The sequence below is a fragment of the Emys orbicularis genome, chromosome 6 (genome assembly GCF_028017835.1).
Source record: "Emys orbicularis isolate rEmyOrb1 chromosome 6, rEmyOrb1.hap1, whole genome shotgun sequence".
NCBI classification, from domain to species: Eukaryota; Metazoa; Chordata; order Testudines; family Emydidae; genus Emys; species Emys orbicularis.
The window spans coordinates 124390494-124413649 of NC_088688.1; the positions used below are offsets into that span (position 1 = coordinate 124390494).

Below are 23156 nucleotides of genomic sequence, written 5' to 3' on the forward strand. Positions count from 1 at the left end.
GAGACGGGCTGTCTCAGCAGAGGGGGCGGGGGCTGTCCCAGCCGGGGTGGGGGGAGCAGGGGGCGGGCTGTCTCAGCCGAGGGGGCGGGGGCTGTCCCAGCCGGGGTGGGGGAAGCAGGGGGCCGGGCTGTGGGGTGGGGCGGGGGCTGTCCCAGCCGGGGTGGGGGGAGCAGGGGGCGGGCTGTCTCAGCCGAGGGGGCGGGGGCTGTCCCAGCCGGGGTGGGGGAAGCCGGGGGCTGGGCTGTCCCAGCCGAGGGGTCTGTCTGAGCCGTGGTGGGGCCGCCCCCGGCTCTGTCTGGCGGCGCTGTCCAGCGGCTGCAGCCCGGTGCCGTGCGCTCCCTGCCCAGCGCCCAGCCCGCGCCATGGCCCGGCCCGTCGGGCGGCTGCTGCTGCTGCTGCTGGCGCTGGCGGCGCGGCGGGGCGCGGGCGGCGGGTGCGGGCTCTGCCGGCCCGAGCGCTGCCCCCCGGCGCGCTGCCCGGCGCCCGAGCTGGCGGCGCGGGACGAGTGCGGCTGCTGCGAGCGCTGCCTGGGCGCCGAGGGCGAGCGCTGCGGCGGGCGGGGCGCCGGGGGCCCGCGGGGGCCCCGTTGCGGCCCGGGGCTGGTGTGCGTGAGCCAGGCGCGGGGCGCGGGGGCGCCCGAGGGCACCGGCCGCTGCCTGTGCAAGGAGGACGGGGCGGTGTGCGGCTCGGACGGGCGCTCCTACCCCAGCGCCTGCGCCCTGCACCTGCTCGCCGGGCCCCGGCGCGTCCGCAAGGCGCACGACGGCGAGTGCCGGCTGGGTGAGACGGGGCCGGGCGCGGGGGGCGGGCGGCCGGGGCTGGGCTGGGTCCAGCGGGGCACCCGCTCTCCCCACCCCGGGGATCCCGGCGCGCTGGAGCCGCCGGGCGGGACGGACGGACCCGGGGACCGCTGCGCTCAGAGCCGAGTCTCGCTGCCTGTCGCTAGCGGGGCTGCAGGTGCAGCGCGTGGGGCGAGCTTGGACCGAGCGGGGCATGTTGGGCGGCCTCGGGGTGGGGATCAAATGCGCCGCTGTCCAGGCCTTTGTGCCCTGCTCCCCTCCTGGACAGTGCCTGGAAACCCTCGGGCTCAGGGGTGTCTTTCAGTCCTTGTGCAGGCCCCGGCTCCCTTTGTGCTTCTAACGAGAACAGTGACACTTTCAGCACCGATCTCAAGGCACTTGGCAAAGGAAGGTTCATTCCCGTGGCTGTTTGTTTAATCTTTGAATTGTTTCCATATTATTTAGTGTGGGTTTAAACCGGACTGGCCTTTGCGGTACCATTTCAATCCCAGCCTCCACTTGCGTGTGCACTGGAGGTGCAGACAACTGCATGTGCATTTGAACAAGTCTAAGTTTCGTGTGCAGATTTGCACCCACAAAAACCCATTTGGACAAGGGAGTTTTGCAGATACACTTTTCAGCCCCAGTGCAAGGGGTCGAAGTGTGAGCGCGGGCACATGTGTGTGAGCCCAATCTTGCACAGGAGGCCAGGTGGAGGCTGGGGGGAGAATTTGGCCATGTTTGTGTGGTGTCTTGTCAAGGTGAGCTGGGCAGGATGCCTCACATGTACTAGTGTGTTCTTAAGAATTGATTGTCACCATTGTGATGCCTCACAGCAACACAGCATGGTGTGAACATTACAGTAGCTGGCCTGCTCACTCCTTGTCCCCATCACATGCACTTCTGGCCCCCAACATGAGCTGTGTGTGAGGGCCAGACTGCTGTGGCTTTGTCTGAGGCTGTGGAGGTTGCAGGTTCCAGTCTCCCTTGAAGGAGTTGTTTTAATTGTACTTGAGCTCTGTGGGTGGTGGCACAGATTGGCCCTGCAGCATGCTAGAGGGAGCGGGACAAGAGCTGCAGGCTGTGGATGGGTTTGGTGGGTCAGCAAGGGGGCTGCACTTCTCTCCTCAAAATACCCATGGGGGAGCAGGAGAAGCCTTCCTCCCCAGGGAGTAATAGCTAGGGGAGATTGAGGTGGGCAGATTGAGGCTGGATGAGCAAGGGAGCACTGTGACAATGCTCCATGGGGCTAGTGGTGGGAGAAGTGCTTATGGATACAGTCTTATGAACTGATGGGCGGGGGGCTTGATTCACCCTGTGGCTGCAGGGAGTGCATTGTGTTTTCCCCTGCGTCCAAGGGCCTCTGAGGTCCTGCCAGAGGGGAGCAGCTTTAAATCCCGCCATAAAGCTCTGTGAAGCATTGGGATCCTGCTGCCCCTCCCAGGCCAGAGCCCCTGCTAGTCAGCCGCTCTCACTGCCCAGGCTGTGCCAGCCCGCTCTGGGTCCCCCGCAGTGGAGTGAGAGTTACAGATGGCACACCCCAGAGCAGCCTCTGCTCTGGAAGGCGTTTCCAACACAGGGAGCCCAGAGCAGGAACTCTGCATTGGTGAGCGGAGCCCATTCACCCTTTGTGTTTTCATCCCCCCTGCCTTCCCAGAGCCATTAACGGAGAGAAAGGCAGCACTGCCCTTCTGAACTGGCCAGAGACATTTACCAAAAAAATAATAATGCTACTTGTCAATTCAGTGTTCTGGGTTAGATACTGCAAGGTGCTGAGCACTCATGGCCCAATCCAGCAAAGCACTTCACCACGTGCTTAACTTTAAGCACATAAAATGGGATTTACTCATGTACTCAAAGCTAAGCATATGCGTACGTGCTTTTCTGAATCGGGGCCAGCTGAGACTATATAATCTTGAAGTATCAGTTATATGGTCTCGCAATGAATGAGTTAAGATTAGGTGCTGGTTCATTCTGTGACAATGTCATAATCCAAAAGTTTGAAGTTCTGTACCTGTAGTGCTAATTCTCTGGTCTGTCTTGCAAGCGGCATTCCTAAAAAGTAATTTTCTGGGTTTCTTTTTTAAATGGTTCACTGGAGGGATACAAGCACATTGCTCAAAATCCTTTTCTACAAATGCGCATGCAGGATTATTCTGTTCCTTGACTGTAACTTATTCTTCAAATAAACTAATAATACAATGAATGCCTCCGAAAGGCAAAGGTTGGGTTTTGAGCCTTTAAGTGATGAGAATTGTAGAGACATTACCTAGAGCATTAGAGAATGGAATTCCAGATTAGACATGCTCGCTTTTAATATATTTTTTTTTAAATGGCTCTCTGCCTTCATATAATCAGCTTGTTTGGACGGTTAATTCTGTTAATGTTTCGGTAATTAACCTGCATTTTCAGAGTTGATAACTTGGTAATAAAAATTGACTTGGAACTGGAATTTGGCATACAAATTCTTGGCATGCTAAAACAAAATAATTGCCATGGATTTAAAAGAAAAACAGAACCATTTTGGCCACATCAAAGTTCCTTTAGTGTTTTAAGAAAAAACAATAGACGTTTACCAGGTTTAGAGACTTTTTTTGCACTTGAGTAACCGGAAATTTTGATTAAAATGAACTGTGGTTGGTTACTAATCTTATGAAGCTCTAATCACGTTCGGTATTTCAAAAAGGAGTTTAGATTGACCAGGAGATTTCAGTCCTTAAAACTTGACACAAGGGAATCTTTTCTTAGCAGATTTTTAATGTACAGTTAAATATGTATATACTCAAAACGTAAAACTTTCCATGAAAGTAATGCCTAGGATAATTCTCCCTTCCTCTCCCAGAAAACTAAATACACCCCAGTGAGTCAAATCCTAAACCCTGCACAAAGCCAAAAGCACAGGGGACCTCTGCCAGAAATGCACTCTGCTCTCCCCCCACAGGCCCCCAAAAAACTGCTCCCCACCTGCTCCTGCAGCCTCAGTGTTGCACTAACCTCAGAGACAAGTGCAATTCCCCTATATTGTGTAGTTGCAGACTCACTGGGCATGCCCCATTCTGCCCCCCAAACACCCCTGCCCATTGCTGGTGATGGAGCCCTTTGGATTCTGCACCCAGCAGCTACAGAACTCCCTTTGCAGGCTCCCTGCATGTCATCCTGCTGCATATTGAGCCTTCTGCCCTGCAGACAGATAGAGGATGGGGCGAGATGCAGGATTTACTCCTATCCACATAATAAAATTAAGGCCCTGAAAGGTTGTGCGTGGCCCGTGTGGAGTTGAAGGGGCCGGCCTGCCTGCCAGGATCCAACTGCAGGATCAGGGCCTTAATGTTGTTGTAGTTTAGGGGCAAACCTTAAGCAAGGTCACCGCATGGGCACCAGAGTCTGTCTGTCTGCGGATCTGATGGCAGGACCAGGGGTGCTGAAACAATCAGTGTAGTACAGACGCTGAGAGCCATTGCACCAAACTGTAAAATCTATATATGATGGAAACCACTTGAAGCCAGGAGGTGCGGCAGCACCCCCAGCCCCTATATGCAGGACAAAAGCCAAGCAATTCTGAGCATCCCATACACTATGCCAGTCTTCCTATCCACAACAGTGTGACCTGAGGACTGTCAGCCTTTGCACTTCCTGCCACTGGCAGATTTGTGTCACAACCATATCGTTACTGAATGGCGGCTGTTAGCATCGGGCAACATTTTGTTGCATCTTCCTCTTTTTGTTTCCATAATGATGAAAATGCAACAAGGAGGGGGCATTTCTGTATAAGTGAGCACCTCGTTATAGTATGACCCTAGGGCACTAATTTATTCAGCTGTAATCAGAGGGATAATTTTTAACAGTTCCCCCTGGGAGATGGCTTGTATGCAGACTGGGTAAGCCTGGGTACCAGCTGCTTCCTTTCCTATTTGTAATCAAACCATCCCTGTGAGTTTGTTTAGTTTTTAATGAGCGTCCCTGAAGCCCAGAGAGGGAAAGGGCTCCTAAATTAAATGTGATTTTGATTCTCATTGTGTAGCTGGAACATTTCTGAGACAGAATGGTGTGCACGGAGATCGGTTTAAAATTCACTTCCCACTCTGGCTTTTAAACATCCTGAATTGTAGCGGGGAACACTGGGTTATTGAAGGTTTGGACCCCTGGGTTTACACTAACGGTGCTCCCTTAGCTCCGCGGCCTGCCTTTTCATCAACACTTTAGTTGGGAACAAACACATTGATTAAAAGGCTTTACCCCCTTTTCCAGAGGCAAGCCCAGGTTCTTGTACTATCCTGCGGAGGAGGCTGCACTTTTACAGCAAGGAATCTCCTGTTAGATGAAACAGTCCTAAGAAGCCTTTGAGCCACTGTCACCCAGAGCGTTCTTTACAATACTCTGAATATATCAAGAATAAATGCCTGATCTCCTTTCATCTCTTCCAGTGCTTTTCATACTCCCTTTAATCCTCTCGCTGACTCAGCCAGTGAGAGATTAGGCAAAAGCTCTGCTAAATTCAGTGCCAATGTGAGCACAATTTGATATTCATAAATTAGTCTTGTACCGGTAGATCCCAGTGAGCTTGGCTTTGTCTCTACAATCTTCTTTCCTCGTGATCTGTTTTAGTACTGGAATATGCAAGAACAGGTGCAGGTCACACTCGCCGTAGCTAAGGTTGCAAATCAGATTCCATTAAAACTTTGTTACTTAAACTTTTACAAAATAGTCAACTTTGGGGCAGATGTTTTTCATGGTAGGTCTGTGCCTGAAAGTGAGTATTTTACTTGTGTGTTTTAGAAGTATTTGAGAAAAATCCCTCTGGTTATTTTTGAGGGATAGCTCAGTGGTTTGAGCATTGGCCTGCTAAACCCAGGGTTGGGAGTTCAATCCTTGAGGGGGCCACTTAGGGATCTGGGGCAAAAATTGGTCCTGCTGTGAAGGCAGGGGACTGGACTCAATGACCTTTCAAGGTCCCTTCCAGTTCTATGAGATAGGTGTATCTCCATATTTTAATATATATATATTTTTAATAAAGGTGGGGAGGGGATTGCATGGTTGTTCAGTGCAAACACCGAAATGGGCCCTGCCCATTTTTCCCCCACAAAGGCTGAAATGCTTTGAGCAGGCTATATTCCTCCACCAGGGATTGCAGGTCAGAGTCAGTACAACTTGTGCGTCTAACCTGATGGAGCAATATAATTTGATCAGAGCATTTCAGCTTTCTTGACTTGTGGAAGTTTGTTATATGGGAAGGTGCTGTCAGTTGCGACTACAGCATGAGTTATTTGCCTGTCAATTTTGTGTGAGAATGTGAGTTGGCCTTATGCTAAGGATGTTAATGAGGCCCTTGGCTTGTCCTTGTCAGCACAGATGAGCATTTTAAGGATGAAACTTCTTAGTAGAAAATCTGTAAAATCTGAAATGCCACTAAATACTTAAGAATCTAAAGAAACAAGTACAAGCATCCACTTCAGCAATTTAAGACTACAAAAGGGAAGAAAGCAAAGAACTAGCAAGCTGTAAACAAAACCAATCATTAGGCCCTGAGTTTTAATCTCACCTCAACTGCTGACTGACCTTAATGCCTTGGACTTCTACAGCATTGTACAGTCCTTATTTTGGCCTCCCGCCCCAGATACAGTTATTTGCTCCCAGTTACCAGATGGGTAACAGAGGCAGAGAGTTGAAAGTTGGTGTGTCAGTTTTTGTGACATGGCGATTCACCTGGATATCACAAAGGATGAACAAGCAAAGGTGGTTGCAGGAAAAATTCCTTCGGCCCACACAATATACCCCTCCTCCCCCGCAAGTGAATCCATTGCCATGATTCCTTGCCATGATGCTCCAGTTCTCTTCTTCCCCTCTGCCCACGAAGGCATGTCTGAGGGAGGGGAAATCTCTGGGCATCGAGGAGCATGGAAGGATGAACTCCCTCTAGACCAGGGCCAGTCCAGCTTTTTTGCCACCCCAAGCAGCGAAGCGGAGGGAAAAAAAAGATAAAGCTGCAATCGGCGGCACTTCGGTGGCAGCTCTACCGCGCCACTTCATTTTTCGGCGGCAATTCGGCGGCAGGTCCTTCGCTCCGAGAGGGACTGAGGGACCCACTGCTGAATTGCCACCGAAAACACCGGTCGTGCCGCCCCTTTCCATTGGCCGCCCCAAGCCCCTGCTTCCTTTGCTGGTGCCTGGAGCCGGCCCTGCTCTGGACCCAGGCCCAGACCACTCCTGTCTCCGCATCCAACATCACTGCATACAGGAGAACAAACATTCCGCTCTCTAGCCTAGTTCTGCAGCCACACAGAGCTTGGAGGTGGCATGGGACACACACAGGGTATATCAACTAACATACTGTGGGAGGTAGGGGCGGGTTGGTAGAGGCATCTCCTGGGGAAAGAGCAGGTACCCAGAGCAGCATACACCAGGCTTGGTTTAGGAATGGCCAGGCAGGGGTGGTTTAGAGATCTAAGCATCACCTTTGGTGTTTAGTCTCCTTGGCTCTCAGGATCACATCCAGGGAGGGTGGGCTCAGCCACGCGTCTCCAGGAGAGAGAAACAGCTCCATTTGGTTTTTCACACAAGCCCTTCGGATGGGAAGCTCTGCGTGTCCTGTGTGGGTAAGCTGGGGAGCAGGGCTCCTTGGAGGGCTTTACAAAGCGGGCTTTGAAAGTGTGTGACATGGCAAAGTTACAGCCTCTCAACCTTGGGTTCGAGAGGGGCCAAGGCAGATACTTAGTAGTTGGGAATGATCAAGCTCCATTTGCACTTTTCCCTTAAAAATAAAATAATCAGACTAGGTAATTCCATGCCAAAATCTGATGTGAATCAGATATTGAAGTTGTATAGCCCAGCCCTCAGCGCTAGGGATTGGAGAGTTCAGATTGAAAGGGGACAGGGAGCATTTTGGCTTTATCTAGTGGCATGAGCTTGGACCAGGGATGCCCCGGGACTCTCATGCCATCAGGAAGCAGAACATGGAATGCAGCTGTACAAAAACAAGCAGCTTCCATGACATTCGCCCCAAATGGTAGCAAATGACAGTGAAATCCTGGGGTGCTCCTGCTCACGCATCACCCTTACTGAGCGGCTGTGCACAAGTGTGAACCCAAGGAAAAGGGGGCGTGAGCCCTGGCAAAGCAGGTGTGATAGCAGAATCCAGGCGAACATGGCATGGTCTGGCCAGCAAGCCATGCCTAGCTCCGAACAAAAGGACTCTGCAAACCAAAGCAACTAGAGGCTGCTTTAAAGTGCTTGGCTCAGTGCTAGGACCGAGCGAGCACGTGGAAAGGAAGCAGCCACTGGCAGTGATAGCCAAAGATAGTTGTTTTTGCTTGGCTGCTATTCCTGATCCCTCTGCCACCACTGATGGGGTCACCTAGACGTGGAGATGCTGATCTGGTGCAGTGGAGGTTAATCAAGGGCCCTGGGCTCTGAAATGCGCTTAGAATTTGCTGGTGGTTCGTGGCATGACCCTTCCCCCTCACCTGGGAGATTTCCCTTAGGAAATCCATGCTGGAGTTAATACTCCTAAAGGCAGTGTCAGTACCCCTCCATGCCCTGTACTCCCCTGGGCAATGGGAGGGGAAGGGAAGGCCCAAGCAGGGAATGGGGAGCCAATGACGTCTGGAGGGAGAAGCCCTGTTAGCACATACAGCTCCCCAGACCACGGTTCCAGGGTATGTGGCAGCACAGAATGGTTTCCCATGGAGCCTCACCCTGGTGAGAATTCTGAGCCACAGCCCATGTGCTCCTCCCCACAGGCAAGGTCTGAAACTCCTCCTCCAGGGTGGAGAATGGGGGTAACCCCTGGGGTGAATCTCAGTGTTTACAGGAGGAATTTCCTTGTGGGATGGGGTGATTGGATCCTTTTGGCATCATTGGGAGCTGTGGGGGCTCATTGCCTCTGACAATAAATCAAGTGTGGGCGCCTTTCTAAAAGAGACTCTAGCTCCAGCACCAGCTATGGGCTCGAACCAGGAATCACTAGGTGAGGTTCTCTGGCCTGGGCTAAGCAGGAGGTCAGGCTAGATGGTCAGAATGGTCCCCTCTGGCTTTAAACTATGAAATCAGGCCGTGTATTCAGGATCCTAAATATGGAAACTTATGCCCAGATCTTCCAAAGTATTGAGATGCCCATTGATTTCAATGGGAATTAGGTGCCCAAATACTTTTGAGGGTTTGGCCCTTAGTGCCTAACTTCCAGGCGTGGAATATTGGTCTTTGGTTTAGTAAACCTGGCCCTAAGTGAAGAGTTATCAGGCGTGCTGAACAGGCCAGCCCCAGGGAAGTCAGTAGGAACTGCAGGTGCCCAGTGCTTTTGCAGATCAGGACTTCCTGACTCTCTCATATTTTTTTAAAGGTTGGAAGTGGATTAGATACTAGTGTTTGAAACGTTACGGCTGTCACACAGCATTACTCGGCTGCCGCATTAAGGTCTTTCAGGATTTATAATTTCTCAGCTATTTGTGAGTATTTCTTTAAACTCTTATTCTAAAGTCTTTATTAGATCAGTGTGTTGGCTGCTGAGTTTACTAGACAAGAGCGTTTTGTTATGCTAAGCGCTCCGTGGCAATTCAGCCTATGAAAATCTACAGAAATTCTTTCATACCTCGGCATCTGCATGTAAAGCTTCTTGAATGTGTCATATAAAGCAGAGAGAACAATGCGCCGGGGGAGCTTGAGAACTGCCCTCCCCCACACCACCACCCCAAAATCCCAGCATTCATAGCATGGAAATTAAGGAAGGGATTGTTGTGGATGTGAGCATGGGCTCACGTTCACCCAGGAGCAGTTATAATAATCCCTGCTTAGTAGAGGCAACTCAACAATGCTTTAATAACATTATTCATAGCCACTTTCGGTATTGCATGTGTATCCTTAAAGAGACACCGCTACCCAAAATAGTCAACATTTTCCACCTGCCCCGGAACACACTGCTAGCTGGAATCGGTGCCATGGTCACAACTGGGAGTAAACATTTGACAGTCACTAGTAAAAATAGCCTATGGGGCAGATTTGTTCCTTACATAGGTTTGATCTGCTGGGAGTTGGCAGAAATCAAGAGTGCCTTTGTCACTCAGTAACGTAGTGCATTGTTATAGGACTTACATTTCTTTGGGTATAATTCTTTATAACCTAGCCCTTTTATTAAGGGGAATCAAAATAACAGGGGAAAAGAATACTATGGAATCCAGTGCTGATTTTCACAGCTTACTTGTGACTATACATCACATAGAACATCTGCAGCTGAGGTTGTGCCATGTTTCCATTATACCATCCTAGTTTTAGAGTGTGTCAGTTCCCATGGAATGACTCCAGGCTAAGCTCTGGCATGCTAGCTCGTGTTTGGGAACGACATCCACTCTCCAGAGCTCAAAAGAATCGATTGAACTCACTGCCCGCAATCCTTCATTTCTCCATTGCACACAGATATGGCTGTGGTCTGCGATGAGTGAGTGACCTTAATTTCCACGTGTCCTGCGAGGCACACCGGATGAGTTAAGGATGGAGTTTTAACCTGATTTTGAGTTGGTTGGTTTGAATTTTGATTGGTTTGGGCTTTTCACAGCTAACAGGTCCCACAGAAGACGTGTGTAACAGAGCTTGTTTTCGCGTTAAAGCAGAGCACTGTTCTGCACATCTCCTGTAGGACTTGTGAACTGTTAAATGCTGTCATTTCCATAAATACCCCGGGAATGGCTCATGGTTCTATTTTTAAGCAGAGTAGCTGTAGCTTACTGTGTGTAAAATCTGATATTTCCGTTTGCATTAAGTTGGGAATGTGACATTGAACTGTTGTGTCCTCTTAGCTCTCCAACCTGAGATGCCTTTTCATAGAATATCAGGGTTGGAAGGGACCTCAGGAGGTCATCTAGTCCAACCCCCTGCTCAAAGCAGGACTGACCCCAACTAAATCATCCCTTTTGCACTGCTTTACTGGGGAACAGCAACCCCTCCAGGCTCTGCTCACTCACAGCCACTAGCATGTAAAGTCACTCCCAGCTGAGTACATCAGTGCTATGAATAGATACAGGGTGACACCCGCATATCCCTCAGTGCCAGCCTTGCCTCCCCCAGAAATGTGTGTCTTGCACTGCTCAGTAGCCCACTGGACAGTACAAGCTCATAGTTAGGTCATCATTCCAACACTGGGTAATGATTGTGCATCAGCCCTGTTGCCCTAAGCAGAGATTCCCAAACACTTGAGCCAAAACACACTGGTTTACATAAAACAATAAAATAAGTGTATTCACTAGAGAAAGATAGATTTTAAGTGATTACAAGTATAGATGCATATAAGTCCGGACTGGTTACAAAAGAAATAAAAGGATAAACACGCAAGCTAATTCCTAAACTTTACCAAGGCTAATAGATTTAAAAGCAAAAAAAGCCTAAAAGCCTACAGCAGTCTGTACTGTCTGAAAAACCTCCAGGCTAGGACCACTCCCCCAGTTCAGTGATGCTTCTTTTGTCTTTCAAAGGATCTCGCTGCCGTGAGTAGAGATGGAGGGGGAAAGGTGAGGTCTATATCCCACTCCCCTCTTTGAGGATTACCCTCCACTGGAGTGCAGACAAACAGTCTCCCGTATGTGTGAGGTTTGAAGCGTTTCTGGGATGAAATGAAAATTCTTTGTTTATACCATCCTCCCTCCTGGTGGTTGGCCAGTTAAGTAGGTAATGGTGCCTTAGCACGTTCCTGGCATGCTAGTGTGCCTTTGTCTCTGAGAAAATGGTTTGTGGGTGTTACCCAGAACTACAACATCTTTCAGTAATAATCATATAGCAACATCACATAATTTTACATGCAATGATGTTACACACATTTCATCTGGACAATAACATTCCGTAGATTATGAGTTTTCAAATGATACCTCACACGGCATACTTTGTACAATATATATCATAACATATAGAAGTGGTGAACATGGGGTACAGGGTGTCATATGGGGTACAGAGTGTCACAGGGAAACAGTGTCAGGTAAACTTAAATTGAAGATAGGGAAATATTGTCAATATTTTTGCAAAGGTAGCGTTCTATAAATGGACATTTGAAAAGACAACTTAAACCCAAACCTTGCTGGTCATTATAGTAACTGGCAATCTTGATGGACAGCTATCTGTTTTCATTCTGTTGAGTAGTTAAGTAAGGTTAGTTGCAACTACACCCTGTGACCTAATGCAAAAGTCTGCATTAAAGACAGAACTCTAGTGGTGTAATTAGGGTGACTAGATATCCTGATTTTATAGGGACAGTCCCGATTTTGGGGTCTTTTTCTTATATAGGCTCCTATTATCCCCCACCCCCATCCCGATTTTTCATATTTGCTGTCGGGTCACCCTAGGTGTAATAGAGGGAATGCTATTGTAAGATACAGGCAAACTGGCATTGGTGTTGAAATGTTTTTAGAAATACGGGATTTTGTTTCTTTCTGTATCCCTCTTTATTCTGAGAGTGAGCATCGGGGTTCACATTCTGCCTGTTTAACTTGCTTAAACAAAGTCAAGGTATTCCCACCAGGCTGTGAAGTCTTCACAAATGGTTCATAATTGCAATACCTCAACTGAAGACTTGTCATTGGGGCTTGTCTACACTATTGGCTGGATCGATGGGCAGCGATCGATCCAGCGGGAGTTGATTTATTGTGTCTAGTATAGATGCAATAAATCAACTGCCGATCACTCTAGCATCAACTCTGGTACGCCACCTCAACGAAAAGCGCAAGGGGAATCGACGAGAGAGCATCTCCCGTTGACACACCACAGTGAAGACACCATGGTAAGTAGATCTAAATATGTCAACTTCAGCTACGTTATTCACTTAGCTGAAGTTGCATAACTTAGGGCATGGCTACACTTGCCGATGTAGAGCGCTTTGAGTTAAACCAGCCTTCGTAGAGTGCAGTAGGGAAAGCGCTGCAATCTGTCCACACTGACAGCTGCAAGCGCACTGGCGTGGCCACATTAGCAGCTCTTGCAACGGCCACAGAGAGCAGTGCATTGTGGTAGCTATCCCAGCATGCAAGTGGCTGCAACGTGCTTTTCAAATGGAGGGGGTGGGGTGGAGTGTGACAGGGAGTGTGTTGTGTGTATGTGGGGGGAGAGAGAGTGGGTTTTTGGGGGGCTGAGAGCATGTCAGCATGCTGTCTTGTAAGTTCAGACAGCAGCAGACCCCCCTCACCTCTCTGCCTCTCTCTCTCTCTCACACACAGCATTCCACAGTAACGGTTGCTTTGTCTCGGAGCAGATAAGCAGCCAGCTGTCAGAAACGGAGCTTTCAAAGGGCATATCTGCATTCCTGCAGGATTACAAAACAATGACAAGAGTGGCCACTTGACTTAAGGGGATTACGGGACGTTTCCGGAGGCTGATCAGAGCGCAGTAATGCAACACCCCGTTCACACTGACGCCTGGGCGTTTCAGCCAATGCACACCAACCGTTAATCTTCTCGCCGAGGTGGAATACCAGGAGCGCTCTAGCCCTGGAGTCGGAGTGCTCTACGTGCCTTTTCAGTGTGGACGGGGAGTGAGCTACGGCACCCGGGGCTGCTTTAATGCACTGTAACTCACAAGTGTAGCCATGCCCTTAGATCGACACCTCCCCCGCCCCGTAGTGTAAACCAGCCCTGAGTCACAGTGATGCGGGGAAAGCAGCCCAATTCACCATAACCTCCTGGCAGTTTTGCACCACTCTGGCAATGCAAAGCAGCTGTAAATCTAGCTTTGGGGTGGATGAAATTTCAATCCTGAAGAGCCAGTTTGTCAAATGCAGCCACAGAATAATCGCAGAGTAAGGTCCTGATGTGTGATTGTGTCAGTGCGTTACGTTGCACCAGTAACGATGTGAGTCATGGGACTCCACCTTCGCACTGCAAAGATGACAATGCACTCTGAAGTTGTTGGCGCTCAGTTATTTGGTGTCTGTCTAGTTAGAATTGTAATGGACTAAACAGTGATGGTGCAGCTTGGAAATAAGTGAGACGTGCAGGTGTGTCGGAGTGTCTGAGGAAAGTGCATGTGCTTTTTAATGCAAAGGCCCTGACAGCCAAACAGGGGAAATGAATATTATGCATGCCCTCCAGCAAAAAATTACACAAAGGGGGAAAGGATCATTGGGTACATGAATAAAGAGGAATCTGGGTTAGAAAGAAAACACAAGTGAGGACTAAAACCGTGTGCAGAATGAAGAGTATAAATGCTTTACTGGAAGAACACAAGTGTGGAATGGAAGGACTTGACCCCAGAGGTTAAATAAAGATATATTTTAAAGTACGGGTAACAGGTAAAAGAGCTAGTGTAAAACATGAATCACATTCCATGACTTGGTGCTCTGTGGTCCAGGGAGGTTGCTATCATTCTAATGTCATTACCTAGTTGAGTTAACAGAACTATGCCCGTCTGAGGATCTGGGCTGATGGATGCAAAGGATACAACCAAACCTAAATTCCCCCTTGCTAGACAGGAGAAATATTAGAGGGAATCTGGATAATGCTAGAGCAAATGATCAAGAAACTGGAACCATGGGCGTGGGACATTAAAGGCCAGAGGAGGCTAAATCTCCCCCTAATCCAGGCCATGTCCCCACCCACACTCCGCCCAGAGGCCCCGCCCTTGCTCCCCCTCTCTATTGAAGCCGGCAGGAGCTCGGGGCTCAGGCTGACGGCCAGGGGCTGGGTTGGGCCAGTAGCAGCCTGGGGCGGATGGCTGGGACGGGCCAGCCGGGGGTGGCGGTTCGGGCCTCTGGCAGGCAGGGGAGCAGGGCCTCAGGTGGAAGGGGCGGGTCCAGGGCGGCTAGATTCCCTGAACAGGGGGTTTCATCTGTCACCCATGACTGGAACATATGAAGACTGACGACTGGCATTGAGGAAGTGAAAAAGAACAGGAGCCTTTAGCAAGTTTAATTAAAGCTTCTCTGGAAATGGAAAAGGAGAGAACTATCAACTGGAGAGAAAATAATGAAACTCTTCCATCGAGGAACAGAGAGGAAATCTAGGTCACTGGAAACTGGTAGCTGCACACTACATTCTGCCAATGGAAGAGATAACTGAAGTAGTTGGGTCTTCACTAGAGCTGAGCAAATACTTGATAGTTTGGTTCAGTAGCCAGACTGAAAAATGTCCCCCCTCCCGGCCCCCAGTATGGTTTGTTTCAAAGCAAAACTGAATTTTTCTTGCTGAAACAAAAAACCAAAACCCAAAAGGTTATTCAAGTCAAATGAAATGTTTGGAACGTCATTTTGAAACGAAATGTTGATTCGAAATGCAATGTCAGAATGGACTGACATTTCAAAAGATAGGGGTTTTCCAAGTTATTTTGGCTGAAAATGTTCCTGAATTCACAAAGAGTTTTGATGCCCTGAAAAATGCATTATTTAGCAAATGTACTATTTACTGAAATGTTTTTGCCCAGTTCTGTTCATCTCTCATGTGCGATGGGGCCCAGGTGGGTTAGTAGCTTGTGGCACAGTCTTGTAAAATACTAGTGGAGTGCCACAAGAACTGGCACCGAGACTCAACTGTGGGGGCTTCAAATATCCGTGCTGGCAAGAAGGGTCATGCAACAAGATGCCAGAATTAGCAGCTAGCACTCTGCCTGGAAACTGCATGGAATCTCAAGCAGAGACTGGTATTTAGGAGCACGGAAAGATGGTGACACCTCAGACTCTGCCTCTCCTCCTTCCACACATGCCTGATTTGGCTGACCTTGATTAACCCCTGCTGTGCCGCACAGATGCACCCAGCTTTGTACTGCTTGTGTACATTGGAGTCTCCCATTAATCTCCATTGCGGAGATCTAACAGATGGAGAGTGGCTAGTCGGAGAAATCAGGGTGCTGCACCAATTGATGGCCTAGGGCCGCCTCCCATCCTCCCGTATGCCAAGGAAAGTGTCCTGCTGGCCCCTGGTGACTGTGAAGTTCAGGGCCTGTGGTAGGAGACAGTCACCACTGCCGTCTGAAATACAAAACGTGTGTTACATCAACCTCTTTTGCTTGAAGGCCTTTTATATAGGCCCTGCCCAGTTCCCACAGTTTGAGAAGTGAGAGGATCACAGGCCATGGTGATATTTATTTATTTAATTATATCTGGCGTACCTAACTAAGACACCAGCCATCTATAAAGAACACCAGAAATATCACACACAGAGTTCAATCTGACAACACAGGACTTTTCTCAAGCCCTGAAAATAAATGTCATCGTCAGTTCAACCCCAATCACACACCTCCTCCTAGAGAAACAGACAGTTTTTTGCATCAGACACCTGGAGAAATAGCTGGTTTTTGCATTGTGTCATGAAGGCCACAGAGCAGGTCAGAAAACAGGCAGGGGTGCGTATTCATTACCCATTGTTGGAATGACTAACTAACTATGAGTTTGTATGGTCCAGGGGGCTGCTGAACAGTACAAGATGCACATTTCTGGGGAGCCAGGCTGGGACTGAGGGATATGCGGGTGTCGCCCCAAATATAGTTCATGGATGGCTGGGCATAGCGTTCATGTATTCAGCTAGGGGCTGCATGTGAGCAGAATCTGGAGGGGTTTGCTGTTCCCAGCAAAGCTGTATAAAAGACATCCCCAGGCTGGTGGCTTAAGGGGACACTGCTGTTCAACAGTCCAGATTGTATCCTGGGGAATGTCACAGTAGGTCGATACCATCACCTAGAATTGTTTGCAGCACTGCATTCAGGGCTGGCTGTGACACACCGTTAAATATACGGGGAGGGATAGCTCAGTGGTTTGAGCATTGGCCTGCTAAACCCAGGGTTGGGAGTTTAATCCTTGAGGGGGCCATTTAGGGATCTGGGGCAAAAATCTGTCTGGGGATTGGCCTGCTTTGAGCAGGGGGTTGGACTAGATGACCTCCTGAGGTCCCTTCCAACTCTGATATTCTATGATTCTATGATATGCTCCTTGAGAGAGGCACTGCTCAATAAGCCACCAAAAGACTCCATTCTGTACTCACTGAAGTTTCTGAGTGGTTCAGGTGTAGCTCCAAATATACTGCATTGAAGTAATTCAGTCTGGACATGAGAGAGGTTTAGATAAGCATAGCAAGGTTCACATCCACCAGGAATGGCCCCAGCCTGCTAGCCAAGCACAGAATGATAAAAGTACTGTTGCTATCGGGACGTCTGGAAGCAGCTGAGGAAGCAACAAGATCCCTCAAGGTGTGTAACACAAGTTGAGCAGCCTCCCTTGGGGAAAGGAAGCCTGTATTGCAAACTTCATCTCCATTGTCTGCTCAAAACAATGGCTCTTTCTGGCATGAAAATAGGGGTTAGAAATGGAAGTGCCAGCTCATCCGTAATTAAGTAGTTGCTACTGAGATGGGATAGTATTGATGGTGCTAAACAGTTTCCAGATGTTCATTTACCAGATGTGCAGAGGGGTTAGGGAGAGTCAGAATTATTTGAAATCTGTTTCAGGCAAGGATCGGATAGGAAATATTGTTATCCAAGAATTTTAATGTTGCCTTTAAAGAAGCTGTTTGAATGTGAACTGGAAATACCTTTTGGGTTTGTGTGTCTTTTTCTCCTTCTTTTCTGTTCTGAACTGCTGAGATTCTGTGTTGCAAGGGATCATGGGACATGCCACATTGCTTTATTTTGATTGAAAATATTTAGAGGTTCATCCTCAAGGCCCAAATAACCTTTGGGTTTTAGTGTAGCTTGTAGTATGGGAGTATTTCTGCATTAAGCTGCTCTTTCCAGAACAGATCTCAGTCCATCTCTCTCTTAGACGGTTTTGCACTTGCACCCGTCAGAACAGTATCGGCATCCCTCACACTTTAATTATGTTGACAAAGTGGAATTCCTGTAGTCTTCTGCCTGTCTGCCTTTGTTTATGTGGGCATTGTTTGGGGTTGTGTTGCGTTGTGCATGTCATTCTGGTTATGGTGTGAAGGCTGTATCAAAGGGAAAGGCCTGGCAGCTTTTCCTGAAGATGGCCAGACTCTGTCTTGAGCGAATCTCTTTTGAAGTTGGTGTCACAGCTAGATCCTCTCAGCTGTGAACCCCCTATCTCTGGCTCTCACGTGCTTCATCCTGGGTTCTCTGATCCACGTTTTCCCAGAGGAGCGGCGCTGACTTGGCATTTCATAGATGGAAATGCAGCCTTGATAATGAAGCTGGGACCTGGTCCACTAATGACTCCGACATCCAGGACATGCTGGTAGTGGAAACGACGTGGAGCCACAGAGGCACTTTAGGGCTCATAATAGCCTAGCCCATGCAGGAGGTGGACAGCTGCATTGTTTTAATCTGCTGGAGCCTTTGCATTGCTTTCATCTTCAGCATCAGATACAGCAAATTACAGGCATCCAGCGTGGCCAGCGATGGATCGCTGTGGGCGGGTCCTTGTCTGGCAGGAAGAGGTGATGTTTCCTAGCAAGCTGGAGATGGAAGAAGGCATTTTTAGTCATAGATGCTCTCTGATCACATGGGCTCACTGATGAGTTAGATAGGACCCCAAGCCCTCACGCTACGTTGACCGTGGTCTGTCCGCATTCAGTGGGAGAGGAGAAAAGCATGCTGGCTACTTCTTGAAAGCGTTTCCCTCTTTCCAACCAGCACGTCTGCAGTTGTGCCCAGGCTGAGTTAAGCCAGATGCTTGTCCTCTGGGACCCGCTTCTTGGGGGCATTGTGACAATAAGGTGTTAGCTCCTGACAGGTTAATGTCCTGTATGGTTACATTCTTCCAGCCAGCTTGTCTCCCCAGCGACTCTCTGAAGTAATTCTAAGGGAAGGATAAGTGAGATTTAAATAGACTGTAGTAAATGTCTAAGAGAGTCGTGTTTGGCAAACTCAGTGACGGTACTGGGCCAAACAAAATTACCAAGTGTTTGGGATTCCAAACTGACTGAACCTGAAGGCTGCCCCAAGACACTCCGTCAGCAATGAAGCCTTTCAGCTCAGGTTTTGTTACTGCAGAAGTTTAAGTAACAAGGGGATAAAAGAGACAAAGAGAGAGCCTTCACGCGTGAGAGCAATTCAAATACTATTCAGTTTCAAATGCAGCACTGCAGTTAGCTGAATGAAGTTACTTCATGTTTGGCATTAGAACTGTAATTTCAATACTGATTAGCATAATCATTAGCATTTGCCTTTTTATTCATGTGTCTGATTATGTACAAATCTGTTTATTTTTCCAGATTGTATATATTACAGGTTAACAATATCTTGAACATTACAAAACTCTGAGGTTTCCCGTGATTTTTTTTTTTAATGTTTCGTGATAAAACCATCATCACCATATCAGGAGATTATAGCAGCTGCAGCTATTAACATAAAAATCCCCTCCTCGTAGACTTAAAGGCCAGAAGAGACCATCATGATAATCTAGTCTGACCTCCTGCACATTGCAGGCCACAGAACCTCACCCATCCACTCCTGTAACAGACCCTGACCTCTGGCTGAGTTACTGAAGTCCTCAAATCTTGATTTAAAGACTTCAAGTGACAGAAAATCCACCGTTTACTCTAGTTCACACCAGCAAGTGACCCGTGTCCCATGCAGAGGAAGGTGAACCGCCCCCCCCCCCCCCCCGGGTGTCTGCCAATCTGACCTGGGGGGAAATTTCTTCCCGACCCCCAATATGGCAATCAGTTGGACCCTGAGTATGTGGGCAAGACACACCATCCAGACACTTGGCAAAGAATTCTCTGTAGTAACTCGGAGTCCTCCCAGTTTAGTGCCCCATCTCCAGCCTTTGGAGATATTTGCTAAAAGCATTCACAGATGGGCCATATGCCATTGTAGGCAACCTCATCATACCATCCCCTCCATACACTTATCAAGTTCAGTCTTGTAACTTTTTTGCCCCCACCCCCTGGAAAGGCTGTTCCAGAATTTCACTCCTCTGCTGGTTAGAAATTTTCATCTGATTTCAAGCCTGAACATGTTGAAGGCCAGTTTACATCCATTTGATCTAGTGCCAACATTGGCCTTTAACTTAAATAACTCCTCCCTGCCTGATATTTATCCCTGTGATGTATTTATAGAGAGCAATCATATCTCCCCTCAGCCTTCTTTTGGTTAGGCTAAACAAGCCAAGCTCCTTAAATCTCTTCTTGTAAGGCAGGTTCTCCATTCCTCTGATCATCCTTGTAGCCCTTCTCAGCAACCTGTTTTGGTCCAGTTTGAAATCATCTTTCTTAAACATGGGAGACCAGAACTGCACACACTATGCCAGATGAGGTCTCACCTCTGCCATGTACAATGGTACTAACACTTCCCTCTCTCTACTGGAAATACCTCGCCTGATGCATCCTAGGACCGCATTAGCCTTTTTCACGGCCACATCATATTGGCGGCTCATAGTCATCCTGTGATCGACTAATACTCCCAGGTCTTTCTCCTCCTCTGTCGCTTCCAACTGATATGTCCCCAGCTTACAGCAAAAATTGTTGTTGTTAGTCCCTGAGTGCATGACCTTGCACTTTGCTCTGTTCAATTTCATCCCATTTCTATCACTCCATTTTTCAAGATTTTCCAAATCGTCTTGTATAATATTCCAGTACGTCTCCATATTGGCAATACCAATATGGGTCATTCACAGATTTTATTAGCACATTCCCACTTTTTGTGCCAAGGTCATGCATGAAAATATGAAATAAGATTGGTCCCAAGACCGATCCCAGAGGAACTCCACTGGTAACCTTCCCCCCCAGCCGGACAGTTCATCTTTCAGCATGACCCACTGTAGTCTCCCCTTTAACCGGTTCCTTATTCACTTTTTGATTCTCATATTAATCCCCATCTTCTCCAATTTAACTAATAATTTCCCATGTGGAACTGTATCAAATGCCTTCCTGAAATCCAGGCAGATTAGAGCTGCTGCTTTTTCTGTGTCTAGAAAACTGGTTATCTTCTCTCAAGCTGGTCTGGAACGATCTACCTTTTGTAAAACTTTTTGTATTTTATCCCAATTACAGTTTACCTCTATGTCTTTAATTAGTCTCTCTTTCAAAATTTGTTCTGACCTTGCGTACAATTGAGGTCAAATTAATGAGCCTGTAGTTTCCCGGATCACTTTTTTCCCCTTCCTTAACTATAGGTACTGTACTATATTTGCAATTCTCCAGGCATAGGATACGACCCTAGAGTTTATGGATTCATTAAAAACCCTTGCTACTGGGCTTGCCATTTCCCTATTAAAACATCCGCCAAAAGCTTTGCCCAACAAGCAGCTCTTGGATATGCTCAAAGACAGCACCATTTTTTAATATTTTTCATTCCATCTCTCAAAGAATTGAGTGTCTGAGCAAACAAGCTGTATTCAGTATTCTCCTCCCAGTCCCATGAAAAGCTTTTCTCTGCTATCATCTGATGGCCTTATTCTGCCCTCAGGTGCATGTGCTGAACTGCCATTGGTGTTTAATGTTGTATAGGACTTTCCATGGTGCTCATTTCTATACCTGAGAACCTGGGGTACTTTGTGAATACCCCATAACAGAGGGGAATTCTTCCTTCCTTTTTACAGCTGGGGATGGAGGCAGAAAGATACAGAGTATCTTTACACTGCAGTCAGAAGTGTGACTGCCCACCTGTAGACACATACCCCAGCTACCTTTGATCTGGCTAGCGCAAATAACAATAGGTGTGAAGCTGTGGCAGCATGGGGAGCCACTCGAGTACATAGCCAGGGTCCTGTAAGGAGCCAAACACATCCCTGGTCTTACACCAACGTGCATACTTAAATCCTGCCCAACGTGGCAGTGTGCCCCAGGTGACCTCTTGAAGTCCCTTCCAGCCCTACATTTCAATGATTCAGTGAGTCTGGGTCTGTCTTCTTTTGTTTAAATAAAGGCACAGGATACACCAGCATGTCCTAAATATATGTTCATTGCCATGTTCTTAGAATATTGGATCATAATTTGCATGTGATTTAGTGGCTACTTTTTGGTTAGTTTTTTTCTTGCTGTGACTTTACACCCCGTATTCTTCATAGAAATATGCTTATGATATGAATATGGCATAACTAAGATATGTTTGATACCAGGGCCGGCTTTAGGCCGATTCCCCTGATTCCAGTGAATCGGGCCCCGCGCCTCAGAGGGCCCCACAGTGTCCGGAAGAGGGGCCCCGCAAAGTAAGGCCATGGAAGACAACTGCTGCCGAGGAAGGACCCTCCGCTGAAGTGCCGCCGGAAACAGCGGCAACCAATTGAGCTGCCGCCGAATTGCCGCCGCTATCTTCGGCGGCAGCAAAATCGCTGCCGCTGTCTTCAGCGGCATTTCGGCAGCAGCTCTTTCGAATCGGGCCCCGCACGTCCTAAAGCCGGCCCTGTTTGATACAACATGGTTCATGCGAGATATCATTGGAAAGGTTATGATTTACTGAATGTGATTATCCAATTTGTAGGCCTGTATCATTTCTGTATCTAAAGTTAGGAATATTGGCTATGTAACAATTACAACTGTGTGTATACTTGGGAAACACCCACCAGACAGCAGGCCATCAGGCTGGATGGGCCATTAGGAAGAAAGAGTTGAGCCCAGGCTGGAAAAGGGATCTGGTCTGTGAATATGGTGTCTGAAGATTTAAGCTGCAAGCAGGGTAGCTAACCTTCAAGAATTTTTACATCCTGCCCAAAAGCAACATTTAGGGTGAGAAATTACTTTTTGAAACCAGTCTCTTTAAGATCTTAAGCTTAGTATGTGTGTTTTGTTTTATTTGCTTAGTAATCTGCTTTGTTCTGTTTGCTATCCCTTATAATCACTTAAAATCTGCCTTTTGTAGTTAATAAACTTGGTTTTGTTTATTATAAAACCCAGCTTGTGCCATTTATAACTGGGGGGGGGGCAAGAAGTTGTGTATATCTTCCTCCACATTGAGGGAGGGGGCGAATTTATGAGCTTAGCTGGTATAGATTTCTCTACAGCGCAGGACAATATTATTTTGGGTATATACCCCAAAGGAGGTGTGTGCTGGGTGAATCCCCGAGCTGATTCTTCCCACACAGCTGATCTCAGTGTCTCTGTGTCCATTTGCAGCTGGGTGTGTTCCTACCTGTGCGTGTGCCGGAGAAGGCTTGAGGGCCTGGCACAGCTAAGACAGGGTGAGGAAACCCAGGCTGGTGGAACGAGCGGAACCAGTGAGACCCTAGCACATCAGGTGGCATCCTGGATGGGGGGTCCAACCCGTCACAGGCATGTTTTTAGAATATTGGATCATAATTTGCACATGATTTAGTGCCTACTTTTTGGTTATTTTTTTCTTGCCTACATGAGGTATAAATAAGAACTCATTGATAAGGAAACAACTAAAGTGTTGCACTGAGACGGATTTTAAAACCGTAACCTTTCCTGCCTTGACACTTGCATATTGAAAATCTTTTATAAACATTGGTGAACTAAAAGCAGGCATTAGGTGCTGTACGTCAGCTACGCAATGGACTGCTGGCAA

General features: G+C 48.0%; 1 protein-coding gene across 1 annotated transcript in view; it reads left to right on the forward strand.

Annotated features, from left to right (window-relative positions):
- Positions 1-362: 362 nt before the first annotated feature.
- IGFBPL1 (insulin like growth factor binding protein like 1) overlaps positions 363-23156 on the forward strand; it is a 31006-nt gene continuing 8212 nt past the window's right edge. The window contains exon 1 of the mRNA XM_065407035.1: positions 363-780. Coding sequence (XP_065263107.1) covers positions 363-780 — 418 coding nt within the window. The remainder of the gene's footprint in view (positions 781-23156) is intronic.